At 43.1% G+C, this 19,342-nt stretch overlaps 1 protein-coding gene across 5 annotated transcripts in view; it reads left to right on the forward strand.

Moving 5' to 3' along the window:
• LOC311253271 (FERM, ARHGEF and pleckstrin domain-containing protein 1-like) overlaps nt 1-19,342 on the forward strand; it is a 60,029-nt gene that overhangs the window by 133 nt on the left and 40,554 nt on the right. For 4 of the 5 annotated variants that reach the window (XM_084347111.1, XM_084347115.1, XM_084347113.1 and 1 more), the window contains exons 2-3: nt 1,295-1,636; nt 8,761-8,979. In XM_084347111.1, the coding sequence (XP_084203237.1) occupies nt 8,806-8,979 (174 nt within the window). In that variant the 5' untranslated portion in view covers nt 1,295-1,636; nt 8,761-8,805. Of the gene's footprint in view, nt 1-3; nt 20-1,294; nt 1,637-8,760; nt 8,980-19,342 lie in introns of those variants that run through there. The other variant, XM_084347112.1, reaches the window with a different exon arrangement.

The following is a 19,342-nucleotide window of genomic DNA, read 5'->3' on the forward strand; positions in this document are numbered from 1 at the left end:
AATGTTTGTCGCACACAGCGTGAGTAAACTTTAAGCTTTTTCGAAAGAGAGCTAAACAAAAGTTACAGGCTAGGTGTAGCAAGCTAGCCGACGAGCTAACTGGACATTCACTCGGGTCACGCAGCTGGCTAACTTCGCGAGTTAGCAAGCTAACTGTATCAAAAATGCTGAAAAGCGTCTTTCGCGAATAAAAATAGATAATTTTCCTCGAGTAAGCATGGCCGGTTAGCTCAGTTGGTTAGAGCGTGGTGCTAATAACGCCAAGGTCGCGGGTTCGATCCCCGTACGGGCCAACTACGTTTTTTTGCCATTGTCCTGACACACACCCTAGCTTAGCTGCATGCTAATACATCATAGTAAGGAAGTACTGAAGTTTTGTAATCAAAATAGTAGAGGTAGCCTCCATAAGTATCACTAGAAACATATTCTTAAAGTAAAAGTACTCAATGGAGAGGACAATTGCCCCTGTGCCTGTGTATGTGTTGTGTTTTTATATATCATATTACTGGATTATTATAACTGATACTTATGTTACTGTGTGAGCAACATGTTGTAGATGGTAAAGGTAGAGCTAATTTGATCTATTTTATACAATGTCAGGTAGTTTACCAGCCTATATAACAATGCACCATAATCTTAAAACTCATCATTTTGTATGTACAGTCTTAATCTGCAAAGAAACTAGCAGCTGTAAAAACTGTAGTGGAGCAGGAATATTTCCCTCTGAAATGTTAGTGTAAAGTAGCATGTAGCAGAATCTTTCAGCATAACTGTCATACTCAAAACAAATAAGGGGCTGCATGTCACCTGAGTAATTAACTGTAGCTGACATTAGCTCAGTTAGCTGTGCAGCTAGCGGAGAACAGGGGAGTGTTAGATGTTTCACCACTAGTAGGATTTTTGCACAGGGGCGTGCCAGGGCTAGCTGTTTAGTCTGCTAACTTCCCTAATACTATACACAGATATTATAATTTCAAAACTGCTATTTCTTCACATTTGTTTATAATGATATTACATGATATATTCTGACATTATTACCCCTTTAACACATGTTAACAGAGAGCAAACGTATTTTCTAACAGTAACTTATCTCATATTTGGTGCAACATTTTAAAAGAAAACCCTTCTTATTTTAGTGCAAACACAATATTTATCACAAATTAACCAAATGCTACCAGTTCAATCCTCTATAATGAATTTTTAATTAATAACGTGATTTTATCCGATGAATATTCTCTTGTCAAATGTATTTAAAGGGAAGTTGCAATAACCTCCCTTTTTCTCCACACTGCAGTTCCCCCAGACCACCGGGCGGTGTCGCCGTTGCCCCGCCCTGGCTGCACTTTCTCCCCCTCAGCCTGACACCGTGGTGCCGGGCTGCCCGTGCTGCTGGAGGCGGTGTGTGTGAGCGGAGCTCTTTATTGTTCCAGTAGAAAGCTTGCACGGCACGGTTTCCCACGTTTGTCTCAATGGCTACCGCACAGAAACCACGTCCCACCTGAGAGGGAGCGGTCCCGGCTGCGAGGAAGAGGACTTTATCATCTGAAATAAACTTACAACACTGCTGTGTGGGATTTAACACCGTGTGTCAGCTCTTACTGACGGACAATCTGTGGATCCTGAAGAAAAGACGGGGGTAAGGAAATCGTGCTATCCGGGATTATGAGCGAGGTTACACGTAGCCTCTTTGCACACTTGTGTTTATATGGAGCTAGATTTGTTGCAAAAAACGCGTTTCCGGTTGAAAGCTTTGGGCTTCTTGTGTGCGTGATGTTTGATGAGCCCGATATCTTAAGTATAAGCTCGCTTCCATTGCAGCCAGCCTGTTCATTTTCCTTAATCGGCTGAGCTTTAGGAGGTCCAGCAGAGCTTCTGCTACTGTAAGATTAAACATAGACACGAAGAGCCCTCTCACATAACATCTGATTGATTGCAACCTTTCTAGAAACTTAATAATATGTGGATTTCTATACTTTTAAGTGAGGTTTTTCGTGGATTTTTTTTTTCCATTCACAAAACCTCACAATAGGCTTGTCATTGTCAGCACATGCACATTAACACTGAGCACATGAACACACATGCACACTAACCCCTGTCTCTTGAGTGTGATCAGGTTGCCTTAGCCCACTGACATCTTTACCCTGGCCTAAAGGATTACTCTGCTAACCTACATCCTGGAGCTCCCACTCTGCCAACTGTACTCTTGATGTGTGCGCCTTTATATAGCTGAGTGTGTCTTGCAAAAGCTGATGAACAAATCCCTTCCCTTTTATTGATCCCTTGGGGGCATCTGCTCTTTGTGCACCCCTCCCATGGTCAGCTTTGTCACCTCATTTTGCTAATGCTCTGGTGCCCCGTTGTAATCAATATCACGGCGACAACACCGGGAGAAATGGTCTTTCTCACAATAGAGAGTCTCCTGAGAGCAGTAGAGCAGCTTAATGGCTCTGCGGGTGGAGGGTGTCACCTTGATAAAACGTGGTATCTGTTTTGTGGCCTTGATCTCACCCTCACCTGTGCCCGGGCGTCATCTTTCATCTGAGATAGTTATCTGTTTATTCAGTGTGGTCTTCAGGTTGTAAGAGATGGCAACAGGTGAGGCAATCAGGTGATGGATGTGCTCCAATTATGGTCCTTAGCTTTTCTTTGCTCTAGATTCATTCTTGACCGCAGGACAACATGCTGTAAGTGGTAAATATTTTAAATGCATGGCCACTTACTTAGCTATTTTGGTCGCACCCCAGAGTGTTCTGGCAATATGCTCAGATTGTCTGGGAATAGCTCAGTAAGTTGATCTTGCTTTTATGAATATTTATCACACATTTTAACATGTCATTTTCTAGTGGAAATCCAAATTCTGTTTTTCCAAATGATCACATATTCCTGCAGTTTTCCCTTTGATTTCAAAGCGGCCGATACACACAATTTCTTTGCCATGATCCCTCAAATGTGTTTATCAAATACTTAAAAAAAATAAAAGCAATAACAGTTAGTAGCAGCCTCTCACTAAATATAGGTAGTTGAATAGTTTTAAAAAATATTAAAGGTTAAGTGCCCCAATTGTACACATTAAAGGTGCAATATGTAAGAATGTTGTTTGAAAACAATCAAAACCATCAACCTAACCTTTGTATTGTGTTGCAAAGCATGTTTAGCATGCTAACCAGCTAGCTGCGGTCCTTCACGGTCCAAAGCTTCTATGTCAGTAGTGTAAACAACAAACGATAAGCAACAACACTTCCGTGGTGCTCGCAGCTTTGATTGCTAACTGCACGTCTAACTGAGCTAACTAGCTAACAGCAGCTACATTAGGAGTTAGTGGTTGCTTTGGTGATATGCTGCCCTCTATTTGTTCTGAGTTGACCCCCAGTGATGTCACTCAGTGGCCAAGTTGCATTGTGGGTAACGGAGGCACAAGGTTTTGAAATGGAAGCAGAATGTGTGGGATAGAGCTCGACCGGTGTATCAGTTGGGCCCATAGTGGCTTTTAAAAGGTTGTAATGCAGAAAAAGATGCTTGGAGTAGTTTATAATCAATAAGTCCTAAGTGAAGTTTATTATTTCAGTGCACTGATGTCATTCTAGACAATACAGTTAATTAATCTACTATAAAATATCCTGTCTTCATTATAAATCTATTTCATTCCATCAGCATTCAGGTGAGCTGATATTGAAACAGCAACTATAGTAAGAGAGTACTTTTGTGCAAAAAGCTGATCCCTCAAGCTGCAATGGCACCAAAACACAACACAGCCAATCCTTTTAATGAGTTTTTCCACATAAATAAACTCATTAAAGTGGACTGCATTGATTTAAACACTTTAATTTAGTGTCACCCCCCATTTTGGATAAATTCTGCAACTATAGAGTGGAAATTTGGAAGCAGAGGTTTCATCATCTCAGTAAAAAGGCCGGGGGATTATACATGGAGTTAGTTGAGCAAGAGAGGAATACAGAGCGAGCTGGTCACACAGGCACAAAGGAAGCCACTGTGGGAGCTTCCAGCAGCGGGGCTTTAACTCGGAGGGGCCGAGGCCTCTCTCAAGCTGCCTTTGAACTGGTGTTAGCTGAAAGTTTCCCAAGAGTTTGTGAGAGGGAAGCCAGGCTCTGGGAAATCGAATGTGAATGTGTGTGTGTGTGTATGTGTGTGTGCATCTACAAAGAAGGCTTTATGTTTTGCAGGAATTAAAAGGTCACAGATCTGATTTTAATCCGTTTGTTGGGATGTAATTTTGCTTTATTAAATGAAGACAGGACATATTTTAAAGTGGCAATGAAGCATTGCATAATCTGGGTAACAGTATTCACATGGGGGTTGCATAACCGGCAACAGTTGCCAGCTATAAAACAGGTCTCACAATCAACACTCTGATATGTGGCTCTTCAAAGTAACACGAGACAGAGACACTAAATCATCTGAGCGCAGTGCAAACAGAGCAAATTGAAATATAACAAGATGGCGTGCCAGAAATACAGAAACTGTGCTGTGAAAGAGGATCTCAGGTCACAAGATGACACCAAAAGAGGATCATGTGTTAGACACAGTGGGTATCACTGCAACAGTGCCAAGCTAGTTAGGCTAAGTTTGTAGCAGTGTTTCTATCAGAGATTTAAGACTTTAACATACTTAGCTAGCTTGGCATGCTATCTATTTATGTGTACTGTAGGGCTGCTAATCATGGTTAGTGCCCCGACAGATAGTTTGGAGCCTGATACCAGTACCAATATCGATATATCAGCCAATATACACACATTTTTTCAACACTTGCAGCTACTTAAGTTCATTAGGAGATTGCCGCTGCATGAGGATGAGTACATAATGCCTACAGCTCCTTTTTTTGATCTAAACTCTTCCTTTAAAAGCCATAAATGCAACCTGTTGATGATCCTGTCTTGAGTGACTAAAGATGTGAGGCATGCTGTTTGCAGAATATGACCTACTGATGTTTGTCGGGGTAATTGGCACCTGCTTGTTAGTGAATGATTAGGTAGAGCTTTAAACCGGCTCTGAGTTGACACTTGTTTTCCTTTGAAGGATGATCTCCAGCTGAGCGAGTGTAAAGTCTCAAAGGCTGATAATTCAAGCACATTTTTTCCTGAAAGAAGGTGATTTGTACCGTCAGACTGAGTCCTCGTCAGACAAATAACCGATACTGAGCTGCTGATAAACAGCCGAGCAGGGGCTTTCATTTCAGTGCAGTGGGGAAGTAGCACACAAGAACAACCCGACGTTCCCACAGGTGTAATGAGTAACTTGAATGTCAGGTCCCTTTATCGTCAGGTCACTTCCTTGGCCCGGCTCCAGTTTCCAGTTTCAGCTTTTGTCACTGAGGTGAAGAGAGGTGCTTGTTTGTGTGTGTGTGCAGGTGGAGGGATTAGCAAGACACACACTGAAAGGTTAGATAAAGGTGTTAGAGAGCAAAGCTGGAGTTAATTTGCAAATACACATTATTGCATATGGTTTTCTTAGTTTCCTCAAGGAGGATACAGTATGTTTTTGTGGTAACTGACGCAGGAAGAAGTCTACTTTCACACTGAGGTCAGAGGTCGGCTACAGAGCAGCTCTACTGGAGCTTGGAGGCATTAACTGGCTGTGCGCCACATCCGGGGGGCGCTTCCCTTCCCTGTCTGGCCTTCAGAGCACTGAGGGCTCTGCAGTAGGTCTTCAACTGCTGGTGATTTTTTGCGGCGAGGCTGGTGATTTTCTGAATGAGTTGTTAGGCCTTTAAAAACCCAGAAAATAGTAAAAAACTGCCCATCAAGATTTTCCTAAAACTCAAAATGACGTCATGCAGTGTGCTTTTTTTGTCTGACCAACCAACCCACTCCATGCCAATCCATGGTCTGCAAACCATGGACAGCTGGTTTTCAGCTGCAAATTGTCCCATCATCTCATCAAAAATATCTGTTTTTGTTGCAGCTAATATGGCTTCAAAAATGTCTGGACATCTTGTTAAAACTGCCCAGTTATTGGCTGCATATTGTCCTGACGTCTCTCTCAATACCTGGTTGTGGGCTGCAAATATTCCTCAAGTATCATCAAAAACGTCAGGGTTTGTTGCCACTAACATGGCTGGAAAATGTCCCGACATCTTGTTAAAAATACATTGTTTCAGGCCACTAACTGTCCAGTGATTGGTCAAAAATATCTATCTTTAGTTCCACTGACACAGCTGGAAACTGTCCCAACGTTGCTTTAAAAATTCCCGCTTTTTGGCTGCAAATTAGCCGCGATGTGTCATGAAAGAAATCCAGTGGTTTCACGCCAACATATGTGAAAAACATAGTCTTGAACAGTGGTCTCTCGCTTGGCGGCCGTCTCGTCACACTACCACCACCTCCTGTATGAAACATATGTGCCATATAAAGCTGAGAAAAGTAGCAAACCCTCATATTGGAGAAGCTTGAAGGATTAATTCATGATCATAACAGTTGCAGGTTCCTTTTATTAGCTTGTTTCAGCTCTAGTTTGAAGGAAGGACGTGCAGAGTCGATGTCGGTTTCGACATCATGTCATTGTACTTCTTGTCTCAGCCTCACAGAGAAAAGTCACCGGCACTGAGTGGATTTTAGGATCGTTATACAAAAGACCACAAATTATACACCAGTCTTACTCACTGAAATTTGGCAAATGAAAGCTGTATTTCTGAGGCACATTTTGGAGGAGACTATTGAATCGGACAAGCCTGTCAGCCTGATGACATACTCTATTTGGTCTTGAAATATGGACCCTACATTGGACATGGTGATCGTTTTGCAGGAGGAGGGTGGATCCTTGCCATCGTGGAGAGATTGATGTCGGTCTCCCCTCGCTGTGCACCACCCATTTGTCCCTAAATATTTAGAATAGTCTGTTTATAATGTAGCCGGCCAGAATGCAGTGTGTGTTTTCTTAAATCAGGATGTATGCTGCTTAGGAGAAGACGGGCAGACAGACGCCTTTAGTCTGTGGCTACAAAGAAAGATCTAACGACCTGTTAATCACAATGTCCAGTAGGTCCCTAATGGCTTATTGATTTAAGGATTTAGGTAATGATGTAATGACTCTGGGCATTTCTGTCAGGATAACTACTTCTGTTGGACGATTTATTTAGCATTTTATTCTGCTGATATAATGATGATATCGATTGATGGATATACGAACACTTCAAAGACGACACAGCTAGCATTGGATTTTATTTTTCAGAGATCCTTTATTGATTTTGTTTGGCAAGAGGGTTCGCTCTGAACAGATTTGAGAAAACCGAACTCTGAAACAATCTGAATTTCTATTTTTTTGTAGTCCCTGGATACAGTCAGGTCTGTTTTGTAAAGTAACCTAATCATTTTAAAAGAAGAATTAGAAAATGTAAATGACAATTGTCAGAATGTAAAACCAATAATCTGTTGATTTTCAAAATAAAAACACTGAAACACTGAAACACTTCAACGACGACACAGCTAGCATAGTGTTTCCTTCTTTCAGAGATCCTTTATTGATTTCGTGTGGGAAGAGGGTTCACTCGGAACAGATTTGTGAAAACCAAACTTTGTAACAAACTGAATTTCTATCTTTTTTTGTTCATCCTGAAGGATGGTGTTTATTTGTATAACCCTGGAAGTTATGCATTTTTTAACTTGGCTAACACTAACTTGCAAAAAGCAGCCAGGACAAAGTCAAGCTCTTTCCTTCTCCCGTACTCTGTCCATGCATTCACACACACTTTGAAACTGTTTTGTTTGTATGTTGGGGCAGTTCATCCCTGCCTTGCCCCCCTCACTGTCTCAAAGCATTCCTCGGCCGTGATGTCACCAACCGTCTGAGAGCCTAATTTATTGTCTGAGGTTGAGGTTTATCAAGTGCGGGGTGAAGGTGGGGGCGCTGAAAAGTTTCTGTGTGTGTGTGTGTGAGAGGGCGAGCGTCTTTGTGTGCTGTCGGAGCGTATCTCATCTGCCCTACTTGTGAGGCTTTGATTCAAGTCTGAACTGGTCCTGAGCGAAGCTGCGTGTGTTTGGTTTGTAGGAAACGCAGTAAATCCCACCTGCATGTGCCGCAGCTGGAAGAAGCGTGTGTCTAGGAAGGTGTGAGACACGTCTGTCTGCTTCTTTGTGAATTGTCTAATTTGTTTAGCTGTCATACTGAACGAGGCTGTTCCAGTCTGTGGTTTATACGCACTTCTCATCACCTGGAGGGATATAAAGTCACCACTGAAAAACTCACTGACTACATGTCTGGTGGTTTTTTACACCGCGCAAGGCCAATTTACCCTCGACTGAATGAATGTGGCAAGTTCTTCACACATTTCTTGAGCTAATTAAGCAGAAAGTTTCCCCCGCAAGCAACATTTTCTACACTATTACACCAGAACGCTTACTTACTTTTTAAATATGAGATAAATGTTGTATTTTCCTCCTCATTTAAGACGGTTTGTACCAGAGAGCAGCTGTTTTTCCTTAAAATGTGAATGTATTTTTCATCTAACACACCCACAAAAGGCTTTGGACAGACTTGTAAAAATAATTCAGGGATACCATACAAGGAAATAGTGTTTATATAAATTTACCAACACACAGGATGATGATGTAATCGTGCTATTTAGGGTATATGTAAAAGCTTGTCTATTGGAGGAAATGCCTGACCCTCCTGGCTTTAAACTGTCTACTATGTGTTTAAGGCGCCAAAAATACCAAAAATCACAGACTGAACAGAATCACATAAAGAGACAAAAACTGCAACCCCAAATTTTAGGAATCTAAAGCTGTTCTTTCCGTCCTCCTCCAGTCCTGAAGTGCAGCTCGAGAGCCCCTGACTGTAGCGTCCGTCACCATGGTGGAACCAGCCGACAGGCCGTCCGCAGCCGGACAGAGGCTGGGCGCCCCCGAGAGCTTCGGGGTGTCCACGCTGGAGCCAGGCCTGCGTCCTCCCGCCCAGGCTCCAGGGAGACAAGTCTCCATAAGGGTGCAGATGCTCGATGACACACAGGAAGTCTTCCAGATATCGGTGAGTAATACTAATGTGTGTGTGAGTGTCTGATTCTGCTTGCATATGTTCTTGGACGATTACAGACACAAAGTAGGGATGATATTGTGAGGTGGGTGTAAAAGTTGGGCTGTTTTCCATTCTGCGTCTTCGTCTTTCTGACCCTTAGATGCATAAAGATTAGTGATGTGTTTTTACTAGGGAAGAATCACACCTGGTGTGTCAGAGCCCTTGTCGTGGCGCTAAAGTTTTGGCTACAGTGATGCTGGTTTCTGTCTTATCTATCTATCTATCAACCACCTGTCACAATAAAACACCAGACTTTGTTTATCTGTGGGAACAGTCAAATACTTTCCCCTCAGTCTTTATGTAATCCATTACTAGTTGACCATTTACCTTGAGTCTTATCGCGTATCTCACTTCCTGGAGATACACAGGAAGTGGGATCAAAGCCAGTTTCCTGTCTAAACACGCCACACCTCCAGACAAACACACATTGCAGCGTCAGCCCTTAGTTTTCCCTCTCACTGTATCCCAGTCTGAGTGAGTCTGAGGTGTGTTTGTGTGCAGCAGTCTCCCTGGCTTCCTAATGTTGTTTAGAGAAATGGCTGCACAGGCTTTTGTGTGTCATCTTCGGGTGGGAGTGGTCTCGAATTTATGAATTAATGTCCGACAGAGCATTTGGTTGCGTGCCCTCCTCGCCAATTTGCGCGGCTTTAGAAAACCCAGCCGCTGCATTATGAGCTCAGAATCTGGGGAGTTTTTGTGATGATAATTAAGAAAGAATCCAGCGAGTCACAGTCTCAGACTCTCAGCCGGCTTGCCGAGCATCCAGAGCTGCCAGTCCGGGGAGCCGTAATTGGCTCTTGTGAGAATGCCAAGAATGCATGTGGTCGTTGGTGTGTCAGTGCCTGAGGACGTGTGCATGAGGCACAATCCGACAGAGGACCGGGATCCGGTGTCTGCGAGAGGGATGTCATCTGCATTTTTCAAAATCCTAAATTGATGTCTCCTCAAATTGATGCGAGAGCAGCAAGCTTGTGGTTCTCCACAAAGCAGCAGCAGCAGAGGCGGCGGCAGCAGCCCTCCTATCTTTTTCTATCCTCAATCGTTCACACACACACCCAAATTAAATGTCCTATCTCTGTGGAACATCTGTGGACGTCACTGCTCTGACCACAGGCAGAACGCATCAGCTGACAACGGCAGCAGAACCACAGAAAACGGCACAAACACACACACTCTCACACACTGTTGTCCAGGTTGAAATTGGTTGGTTTCTGTCACAAGAGCGAAATGTCAACCAGCCAAAGACTCTGCTGAGAATAATAATGAAGTGGAGGTGGAGGGAAGGATGAGGGTTCAGAAGGCAAAGAGAGAATGATTTGAGGAACCAAATATGACCATTCTGCAGCAAAATTAGCTCGTATTTAGGGGTGGGAATCAGAGTAAATCACCAGAAGAGGTACATTGCAAGAGAATCATCTAACGATACCGCACAATATCTGTCTAACTGAATAGTACAGAATATTCCCAATGAACTGTGATGAAACAATCTTTAAAGAAGTGCATACAGTCTTAGCTTAGTGTGCCTTTAAAAAATATCGATATTTGGCATCAGTGTATCGCTAATTGCATTGCAAGAGCGATAAAATATACTGTTCCACCCTTAATATATAAGTTGTTTTTTTCAAATGCAGCATGTAAAATCACTAAAATAAGCAATTGACTCCTTTTCCATTTCTAGTAGACAAGTCGACCTTTCTGATTTGGAGGGCGCATGGAGGGCAGTGGCTATGTCTCTTTCACTTTGGTCTCTTTATCAAAGTAAACGCCAACTGCAGAACTAACCTGAATGCTTCGAAGCTTTGAATCCCGACGCCCAAATCTGCACTCGAATGCTTCAGGGTTTGTTTGTTTTTTTAAAGAGGAAGCAGACTTTGCATCAGCTGCGCTAAAAAAGAAGCAAAGGGCAAGAGATAAAAGAATAAAAAGAGACATGGCGTTTAATTGGTATCAAAACTCAAACCCTGATAAGTGCTCAGAGAAGAGTATCTGTAAGCGGAAAACCATCCTTGTGTGGGAGCATTTGTGCACCACGTGCAAAAGCTTAACCATCCATACACAAGTGCAACGGCTCGTCTCTTTTTGCAGACTAAACAGTGATGGCTCCCCTCCTGTCCTTGTCTCCCTACTGTTGAAGCTATCGATATTCCCTGGAAAGTCTCAAAAAACGGGAAATCCCAAGCCAACTGAGCAATATTTAAGCTCTACTTGAACAGCGATGGATAGAAAATGCCAATGTCCTCAGCGTTATTGCACGTCATGCCATCATGTTGAAAAAGGGGCGTAAATTAGCAGGTCCACCCAGGTCTTATGTTTCCATAACAGCCAATTGGAGCTGGAGCCGATGAATACCTGGGAACGAAAGCAGATTGTACACTTTCCTATTGTAGACAAAAGCAAGATGTTAGTAGCTGTTAGTGGCTTTTTGTCCAGTGTGAAAGGGGTATTAAGAAATCAAGAAAAGCATGGAAAGTGACCCAACCCGCTGAATGACTTGTAATGTTTTCAGTGCATGAAGTGAAATAAGGGAAGCATTGTCTTCCGAGCTCGACTCACCTAATCTGTCTTCTTCCTGCTACAATGCCCTCCAGTGTATTTGTGCAGTAGGTGTAGTCTAATGTGTGAATCGACAGATAAGCCTGCAGCTTACAGTAACGTTGGCACTCGTTTGGGAATTTTCTCACAACTGGGAAGTAAAGTGGAAGGCTTGCTCATTAATTGAGCCTGTTATCTTAAAAGCTCAGCCCGGGGGGCTGCAGTCATAAATTTTAAAGATCCAAAACATTGTCTTTATTATTAACAGCCCCCCCCTCCCCCCTTTTTTTACACTTATCATACCAGCACTGGCACACTGTAGCACTGTTACTGTTTTTTATTCAACATATTCCAGCAAAGTGCTTACATACTTTCGATTGTAAATCCATTGGTGACATATTTTGGGTTCAGAAAATTACACCATAGCCTTGATATGCAAATTAGACCATGCAAAGTTGAATGAAATGCAAAGAAATGCAGAAAATGTGCTGTAAGAAATACGGTTTCAGTTTCTGCTCATGTTAGCTTACTGCAAATGCCGCTTGTTTCATAGTTTCACGTGAAGAATGCATTAAATATGAAGCAAATCCAGGCCTTGATAGGAGTCAGCAGTGGCTCCATGCATCAGTGTTAACTCTTTGCAGCAAATGAGTGGAGCAGAACCGCAAATATGAGCGTTTAATGGGAATTGGTCAAGCCGATCCATGTGTTTCTAAGGGCATGTGGCTGTTTACACTCGGGTTGAGCTTTTGTTGTATAGTTAAAGGGGCGATATGTAAGAATTTTAGTTGAAAACCTTCAAAAATTATGAACAGATTCTGAAGAAATAGCAGTTTTGACTATGATGTTGATGTGCTGTGTTGCAGAGATATATTTTGAAGCATGCTAACTAGCTTGCCTCATCCTGTTTCAAAGCTCAGTGCTCATGGTGTGAATACAGGTCCCCGAGCTCCCAGTCTGACCCGCTGGCTGCATGGCTAACTGAGCTAACTAGCTAACAACAGCTATAGTCAGCAGGAGTATGTGGTTGCTCTGGTAATAATTCTTACATGATGCCCATTTTCCAATTTGTTTTCTACAGACAACAAAGCTTTGCCTCAGAGCTCGGAAAAGTATATTACATACACAACACTGGTCAAGAAATTCAGTTTTACTAACTCGTTATTAAAGAAATGACGTCCAAAGCGCTCCAGAGTGACATCTCTTTGATCCACATGATTGAAACCGACTGCTTTCATCCTCAAAGTCCTATGTCATGATGCTTCTGGTGTTATGAAATCAGCTGTATCCACTGCCTTCCAGTCGGGAATGCAGCCTCGGCTCAAGCACCATGAACGGACTCGATTAGCCAGAATCCCACGAGGGGGTAACGTGGAATCCATTAGAAGAGCATTTCAGTGTAATGCAGCTTTTTTCCTTTCATGCAGTCACATAAGAAATATGCTGTTTAGCGTCTGCATTTCGCACGGAGTTGAGAATTCGCTTGTTGCTAATCAATATTTTTATATAATTTATTGTCGTTCTCTTGTTCCTCTGAACATCGACATTGTTTCAGTATGCATTACGTCAATAAAACATTTGCACACACTGCATTAGAGACCACTATGACTACACACCAACACACACACACACACACACACACACACACAGTTGGAGGCTTCATTATTAATGTTGAATGGAAACAGCGTGATACAGGAGTGTGTGAGTGCAGAGCATTGTCGTTCACTCCCACCTGATAAATAATTGAAGATAGAGAGGATGTGCTGTGTGTGTGTGTGTGTGTGTGTATTTGCATGCCTGGTGAATAATGTTACTCATTTGCCTTGAGTTGGTTTCTCCTGTTCTCATGTAATTCAGTATCAGTGAAACCATTCATAAAGCTTAGTTGTGCTTTTTCTTCCAAACTCAAACAGTATTTGAGAAGCTCTTATCAGTGTTTACTTGCACGTCGGAGAGAAACTTTGCTGCTTGATTTGCCCTCACAGTTAAATCTTCCTGCCCCAGATTCTCCCGGTTTATCATGAGGTCACAACAGCGGGGATCGTGGGGGGAATTTTCCAAAGGAAGCCATTTTGGTTTGTGTGGTTGAGATTAATAAAACTCAGCGAAAAGGAACAAGTGACTGCACTTTACTGGAGCTGCTTCCACCTGTTTCTAAATGGAAGCGGGGGCTCACGTGTGCAGCATTCAAATGCTGTTTTAATTGAACATAATTCCTAATCCCATGTTGAGCGGCATAATTGAATAGAAAATTCTGATTTAGCGGTGCAATCCCTCCTTTACACCGTGTCTAAAAGGGAGCTGTAGCGTGAGCAGGAGCTATTAGAAACACATTAACAAGCCACACTGTTGCACCGGTTGACACGTGCCTTCATTATGCTGAACATGGACATTGCAGTGTAATCTGCCCCGCTGCTGTAAATATTCACCAGAGCAACAGATGTGTGGCAGCCGAAATAGTCCCCAATGAATGCACTATTTGTTCCTGTTTCAGTTTCTCTGCATTTTTTAGGAAAATTATTTACAAATACATGTTTGCATTCATTTTTTCGTTTCCTTCAGTGTTTTATTTAGCTTCTTGTGCATGTGAAAGATCTTGAAAGTTAAAAAAGTCCACACCAACAGAAGCTCCTCTCTCCCACAGAAAACACTGCTCCTGAAACGCCTCGCCAGTAGTCCCGCCTTTAATTCCGTGACTTTGTGACATCACACTACAACACCATGTCATGCATTTGCATAATTCATGCATATATTCACAGTAGAGGTGACGCTAACTGGAAGCTGAAAACATGACAGAGCCTGAAGGAGACACTGTGAGCGTTACTGGCTCAGGCGTGTGTGAGCTGGCCAATCAGAGCAGACTGGCTATTCAGGAGGAGGGGCCTTAAAGAGACAGGAGCGTTTCAGACAGAGGGTGAATACAGAGCTGCAGCACTGGACTGTATGAAAAAATAAATGTGTTTTTTGAGCATTAAAGCGTGTAGATGTATTCTAGTAGTAACCCAAAATAACATTTTGAACCTGCATATGAGAATAATAGTCTCCTATTAAATCATGAATCCTCCATTATTCACCCATGGAGTCCTCTTCTTCGTTGACACATTTCTTGATGTTTTACCGCCACCTGTAGGTCAGTGAAATAGTGTCAAATCATTGGCTGGACCGTAACAAAATGAACTCGACAGAGGCCAGGAGGGCAGAGCAAAACACTGACATTCACTTTAAAATGACATGTTTTCTTCTATGTAGAAACAGCCAAGTGTTTTGATCCTGTCATTTCTACATACCTTTTTTTAGCCTGGTGGTTTTTACATTTAGCTGCACACATCTCATTCCCTCGCGGAGGTCACGACAGACATCTGCAACATCTTCACATTCATGATGACAGAGATGAAGTCCTGGTGATTCCCTGCGGTGCGGTTGAGTTCAGTTAAGTCCGTTCCCGACGGACTTCCCCTTATTGGTTCAGATGCATCTCTTTTTCCTGTCTCAAAGATGATATAATACTTAGGGAGTGTTCTTTCTTCCTTGTCTGGCTTGCTTACTTGACCTTAATCCCTGCAAGACCATCCAATATATCCACATCAAGATTGACCTTCTCAGTGGACGTCAGAAACTGTCTGATAGCAGGAGATGCTGGGCAGGAGTGTGTGTGTGGGGGGGAGTTGTGTGTGTTCAGGCGCAATAAGATCACTGTGCGGTTTCTGTTGCATGATTGGATTGCGGCTTTATGATCTGCATCCTGACCTTGTGTGTTTTTTTGGGGGTTTTTTTTGCATAAAAGTGAAACGAGGGGAGATACAGCACCACGGGGGGGAGGAGGGTTATGAGGATTACGATGATAGAAGCTCTTTATAGACAACATCATTTGATAGACTAGCGGTCCCCCGAGGCTGGTGATAAATGAGCTACAAGTCCCTCACCACATTATGCACACACTCTCACTCCTTAGCCGCGACGCGGTGCAGTTGACATTTCAAATGGATGGGCCTTTGTGCTGTCGGCAGCCTCGGGAGTAAGTGATACATGTGGAGGGAGCTGATATGAAAGGAATGAGAAGGGGAGATAGCGAGTCAGTCACACCTTTTGTAAGAAGTGTTTTAAAAGACAAAAGGAGGCAGTGACAGGCTTTGATTACCGCTGAGTTGTTGTTTCTCTTGATCCGATTGTATATATATATCTCTAGCGTTTAAAGGAACAGTTCAAAATCAATATTCAGTCAATATCTCTCTTCAACTTCATCGTTTTTTGGGTGAACTGTTCCTTTAAGGGAATCTTTGCTTTGTGGGTTAGCTGTATCTCATCCCTCCTCCACAACAGAGGTATGACTGCCTCATTGTTGTGCTTCCACAGCTGAGACCTCAGTTATTTGGCTGTAATAAGAGCAGAGGAAATTAGTTTGAATGCAGCCTCCCATTAGTGAATTAGTATGCACGGAGCCAGCCGGTTGCAATTTTGTCCAGTCGCAAAGTTATTTTCAAGCTTTCGAGTTGAACAACAAACTTTCTCTTTAGTCTCAAATTGAATTTTGAGATGTTTGTATCTCCACCACTGCAGTATTTTACCCTTAAGCCTGTTAAATCACAGCTGAGATTCAGTTATTTCCAACGTTTTCCTCTCTCTTTTTTTATAGAGTTGCTTTTTCTCCTGGCATTTACACTGGAGAGAGACAAAACGATAAGAGATGAGAAAGAGTGTATTTTCAAGCTCGGAGCCGAGCTATGATGGTGGTTCTCCATGTCTTTCTAAAATTGGCAGGAGTCCTGGCAGTTAAGTCGCAGTGGTTTGGATGTGTGGGCAGATCCAAGGTGATGTTTAAAGTCAGTAAGTGTAGTCATTTCAGGGTGAGGCTCAAACACCGGCTTTGTGATCTCTGGGTTTACAAGCCGTCGTCTCAGCTCGGCTGAGTCGTGCTTTCTCCTCTCTTCTCTTCCCATCCCATCTCCAAACCCTCGCTTCTGATCTTCCAAGTAATCTCTTTCTGTCTTTCTGCTCTCCTGGAGCGCGTACAGAACTAACAGTAGCTTTGGCAGGCCTCGTTCATCATCGTCCGGAGAGACCTGCTCTGCGTGCGTGTTAAAAGCCTCAGTCCGTGCTCAATCCAGCACCGTGACACACTAAACCTACGTTGATGCTGTTTACACGGCCTCACAAGGGTCACATTAAACCACGTTACTTGGATATGTGAGTTTATAGGCCAATATGCATGGACTCGTATGCAGTGAGGGGCATGTGTGCAGGCAGTGACTTACCCTGCAGATAATCTCTCTTAAGTCTAGTTAATTACAGCCCTATTAAAATAAATATTTGATGAGATTTGCGGATGTAATATCCTCCTCTTCATGAATCTCTCATAGATGGGAAAGAACATGACTGAATAATGTATTGTTTTTTTTAATCATTTAAATACGCAGGTGATTCATCATCCTGAGTCAAACCACCGACTTCCACAGAACTATTGAATGTTATCATGAAAATTCTTGCATCATGGTTTCCGGGCCTTTTACCCGAACAGCAACTGGCTAGTCATAGTTAATCAGCCAGGCTCAGAAGCCCTGTTAAGCTTTTATTTTGAAAATCCAACCTACTCCAGAGCCACTGGTAAGCCACTGTTACCATCTGGGGGCTTTTGTTTTGAAACTGAAGCCCACTCCAGGGACCCCGGTAAGCTTCAGTAAAGTTTTAAAGGAATAGTTCACCCAAAAAATGAAAATGAAGGGCAGACGTGGATCATTTCCATTTGCGCAGTGACCTCTTTGTCAGCTTTGTGATCATTATGAAGCGAGCTGTCGTCTTACTTAAGTTATTGTTGTTGTTTTGTCTTTCCTCCATCTCGTCCGTTCTGCTTTCCATCTGAATTTCATGCGTCATCCGAATCAAGTGACTACGAACAACCTGTCCTGACCCGGGCGATTAGGGCTAGAACAAAAAATATCAAATTATCAGTCTTGGAAACGTTCTGTGACTCTATGTGATGTCCCAACCTGAAGTTTGAGAAACATGTGGATGCAGCATGCTTGGATACAGAGCCTCACAGAGACGAATTGTGCTGTATTATGTAATGGCTGGCATTCACTGTCTCATTCCTGCGGTCACAGACCTCAATGAGGGACTTCTGACTGTGGACTGACTTTCCTCTCCGCTACTTGTACTCCTTATTTTTCTTTCTGTAGCTGACCCAAGAGTTTGACCTTCCTGTGGAGCAAATTTAGAGAATTACCCCATGGGAATCTATGAGGTTTCATACTGTTGAAAGAGGTCTCCTGGCGTTCTCTAGGATTGGTTGTATTTGCAACACATTAGAGTGAGGAATAAACGAGTAAGCAGGCATTTTTTTTTACTTTACTATTAAGGTGGGTGTGTGTACACGGAGCCACGTGGAAGCATTTAAGACGTGCTGAGTTCAAAGACAGGGCCGCAGACGGAGTTGCCTCCAAGCGAGGGAGGAGGGAATCAGGGAGCTAGACAGGGAGTATTGCTCAGTGAGAAGGCTATTGCTGATGGAGAGACAATTAGACTGTTTCTGACACAGGGCCGGATGGGGGGAGGAAAGAAATGAAGAGGGCCCCTGCCGAGGAACAAAAAAGAGATGTGGCGCTACACAGAAAGAGGGAGATTGCAGCACTGGGTGCGGGAGAGAAAGATGCATACAGGCGCACATCCGACTCCCACAGAAGCCTTTTGCATTACGCCGGTAGCCAATGAATGAGCAAACACTGTCCGCTCTGCTTGGCTGCAGATGGGATCCTTTTAGTAATTGCAGTGAATGAGGTCCCCAGTGAGGGAGGGCCAGTCAAGCCAACAGTGGAAGAGCTGGGCCCCATTTAGGGTAATCACTGTACCTCTGTTGCACTGTGCTACACAAAACCACAGCAACAAATTACTCGTTTTTGTGGATTAGGTCTGGAACGGCCTGTCGAGACGGGCTTACGGTGAAGATTTCACCGCTATTTTTACAAGTTTGTCCTGTCATTCCTTTCCTACGAGTAGGATATTAATCATTTCCTGTATTTGATGCTTTACATGCTATAAAAACATCTCTGCTTTCTTGACACCGCAGCCACACTTCCAGTTTTTACATGGTAATACCTCAATGCTGTTGTTTTTAAACACAATGGGAAATTAACATCAGCCGCTAGCCTAATGCTGCAAGGTTTATCATCACAACCAGACACCCTGGACGATGGCCAAAACTCATTTGGAGCTCCTGTTGGGTTTGAGAAATGAATCAGGCTGAGGTTGTCCAGTGAAGAACGCTCGGTGTATTTTGTGATACATGTTGGTGTTGGACACAGGAGTTGTTTTTTCTCCCCAATCAGATAATATTCACTGCGGTATGGGGTTTTATTTTTGAACTTTCCCTGATAAGAAGAAAGCGAGGCTGTGAGGGGTGTAATCACTGACGTATTTACTGGTCTTTCTCTGTTATGACAGGAAATTAACTAAATCAATAACCAACTTTTACGTGACCAATACAAAAAGTTTGAGTTGCACCTGATTTTTGGACACGTGTGCACCCTGGAGCCTTGTACAGTATGAGCTCGACAGGTCTATGTGTGTAGAGTTATTAGATATCGTGGCTTCTCTTTCCAGCTGTGTCTGCTGCTGTAAATCTACACCTGATGATGGAGGAGAATACTTGTGTCAGGGGTTTTCCCAAGGCGTAGGTGATAAAGTCACCAGTAAGGTAGCTTGTGTTCGAGCAATGAGGGCTTGAATTCTCCCCTGAAACACTCCACCTAATCGAGAATCAGATTAGAGTAATTCAAGCTGCTTCTCAATA

This window comes from Pagrus pagrus (assembly GCF_965226575.1).
Source record: "Pagrus pagrus genome assembly, chromosome: 24".
Classification (NCBI taxonomy): domain Eukaryota; kingdom Metazoa; phylum Chordata; class Actinopteri; order Spariformes; family Sparidae; genus Pagrus; species Pagrus pagrus.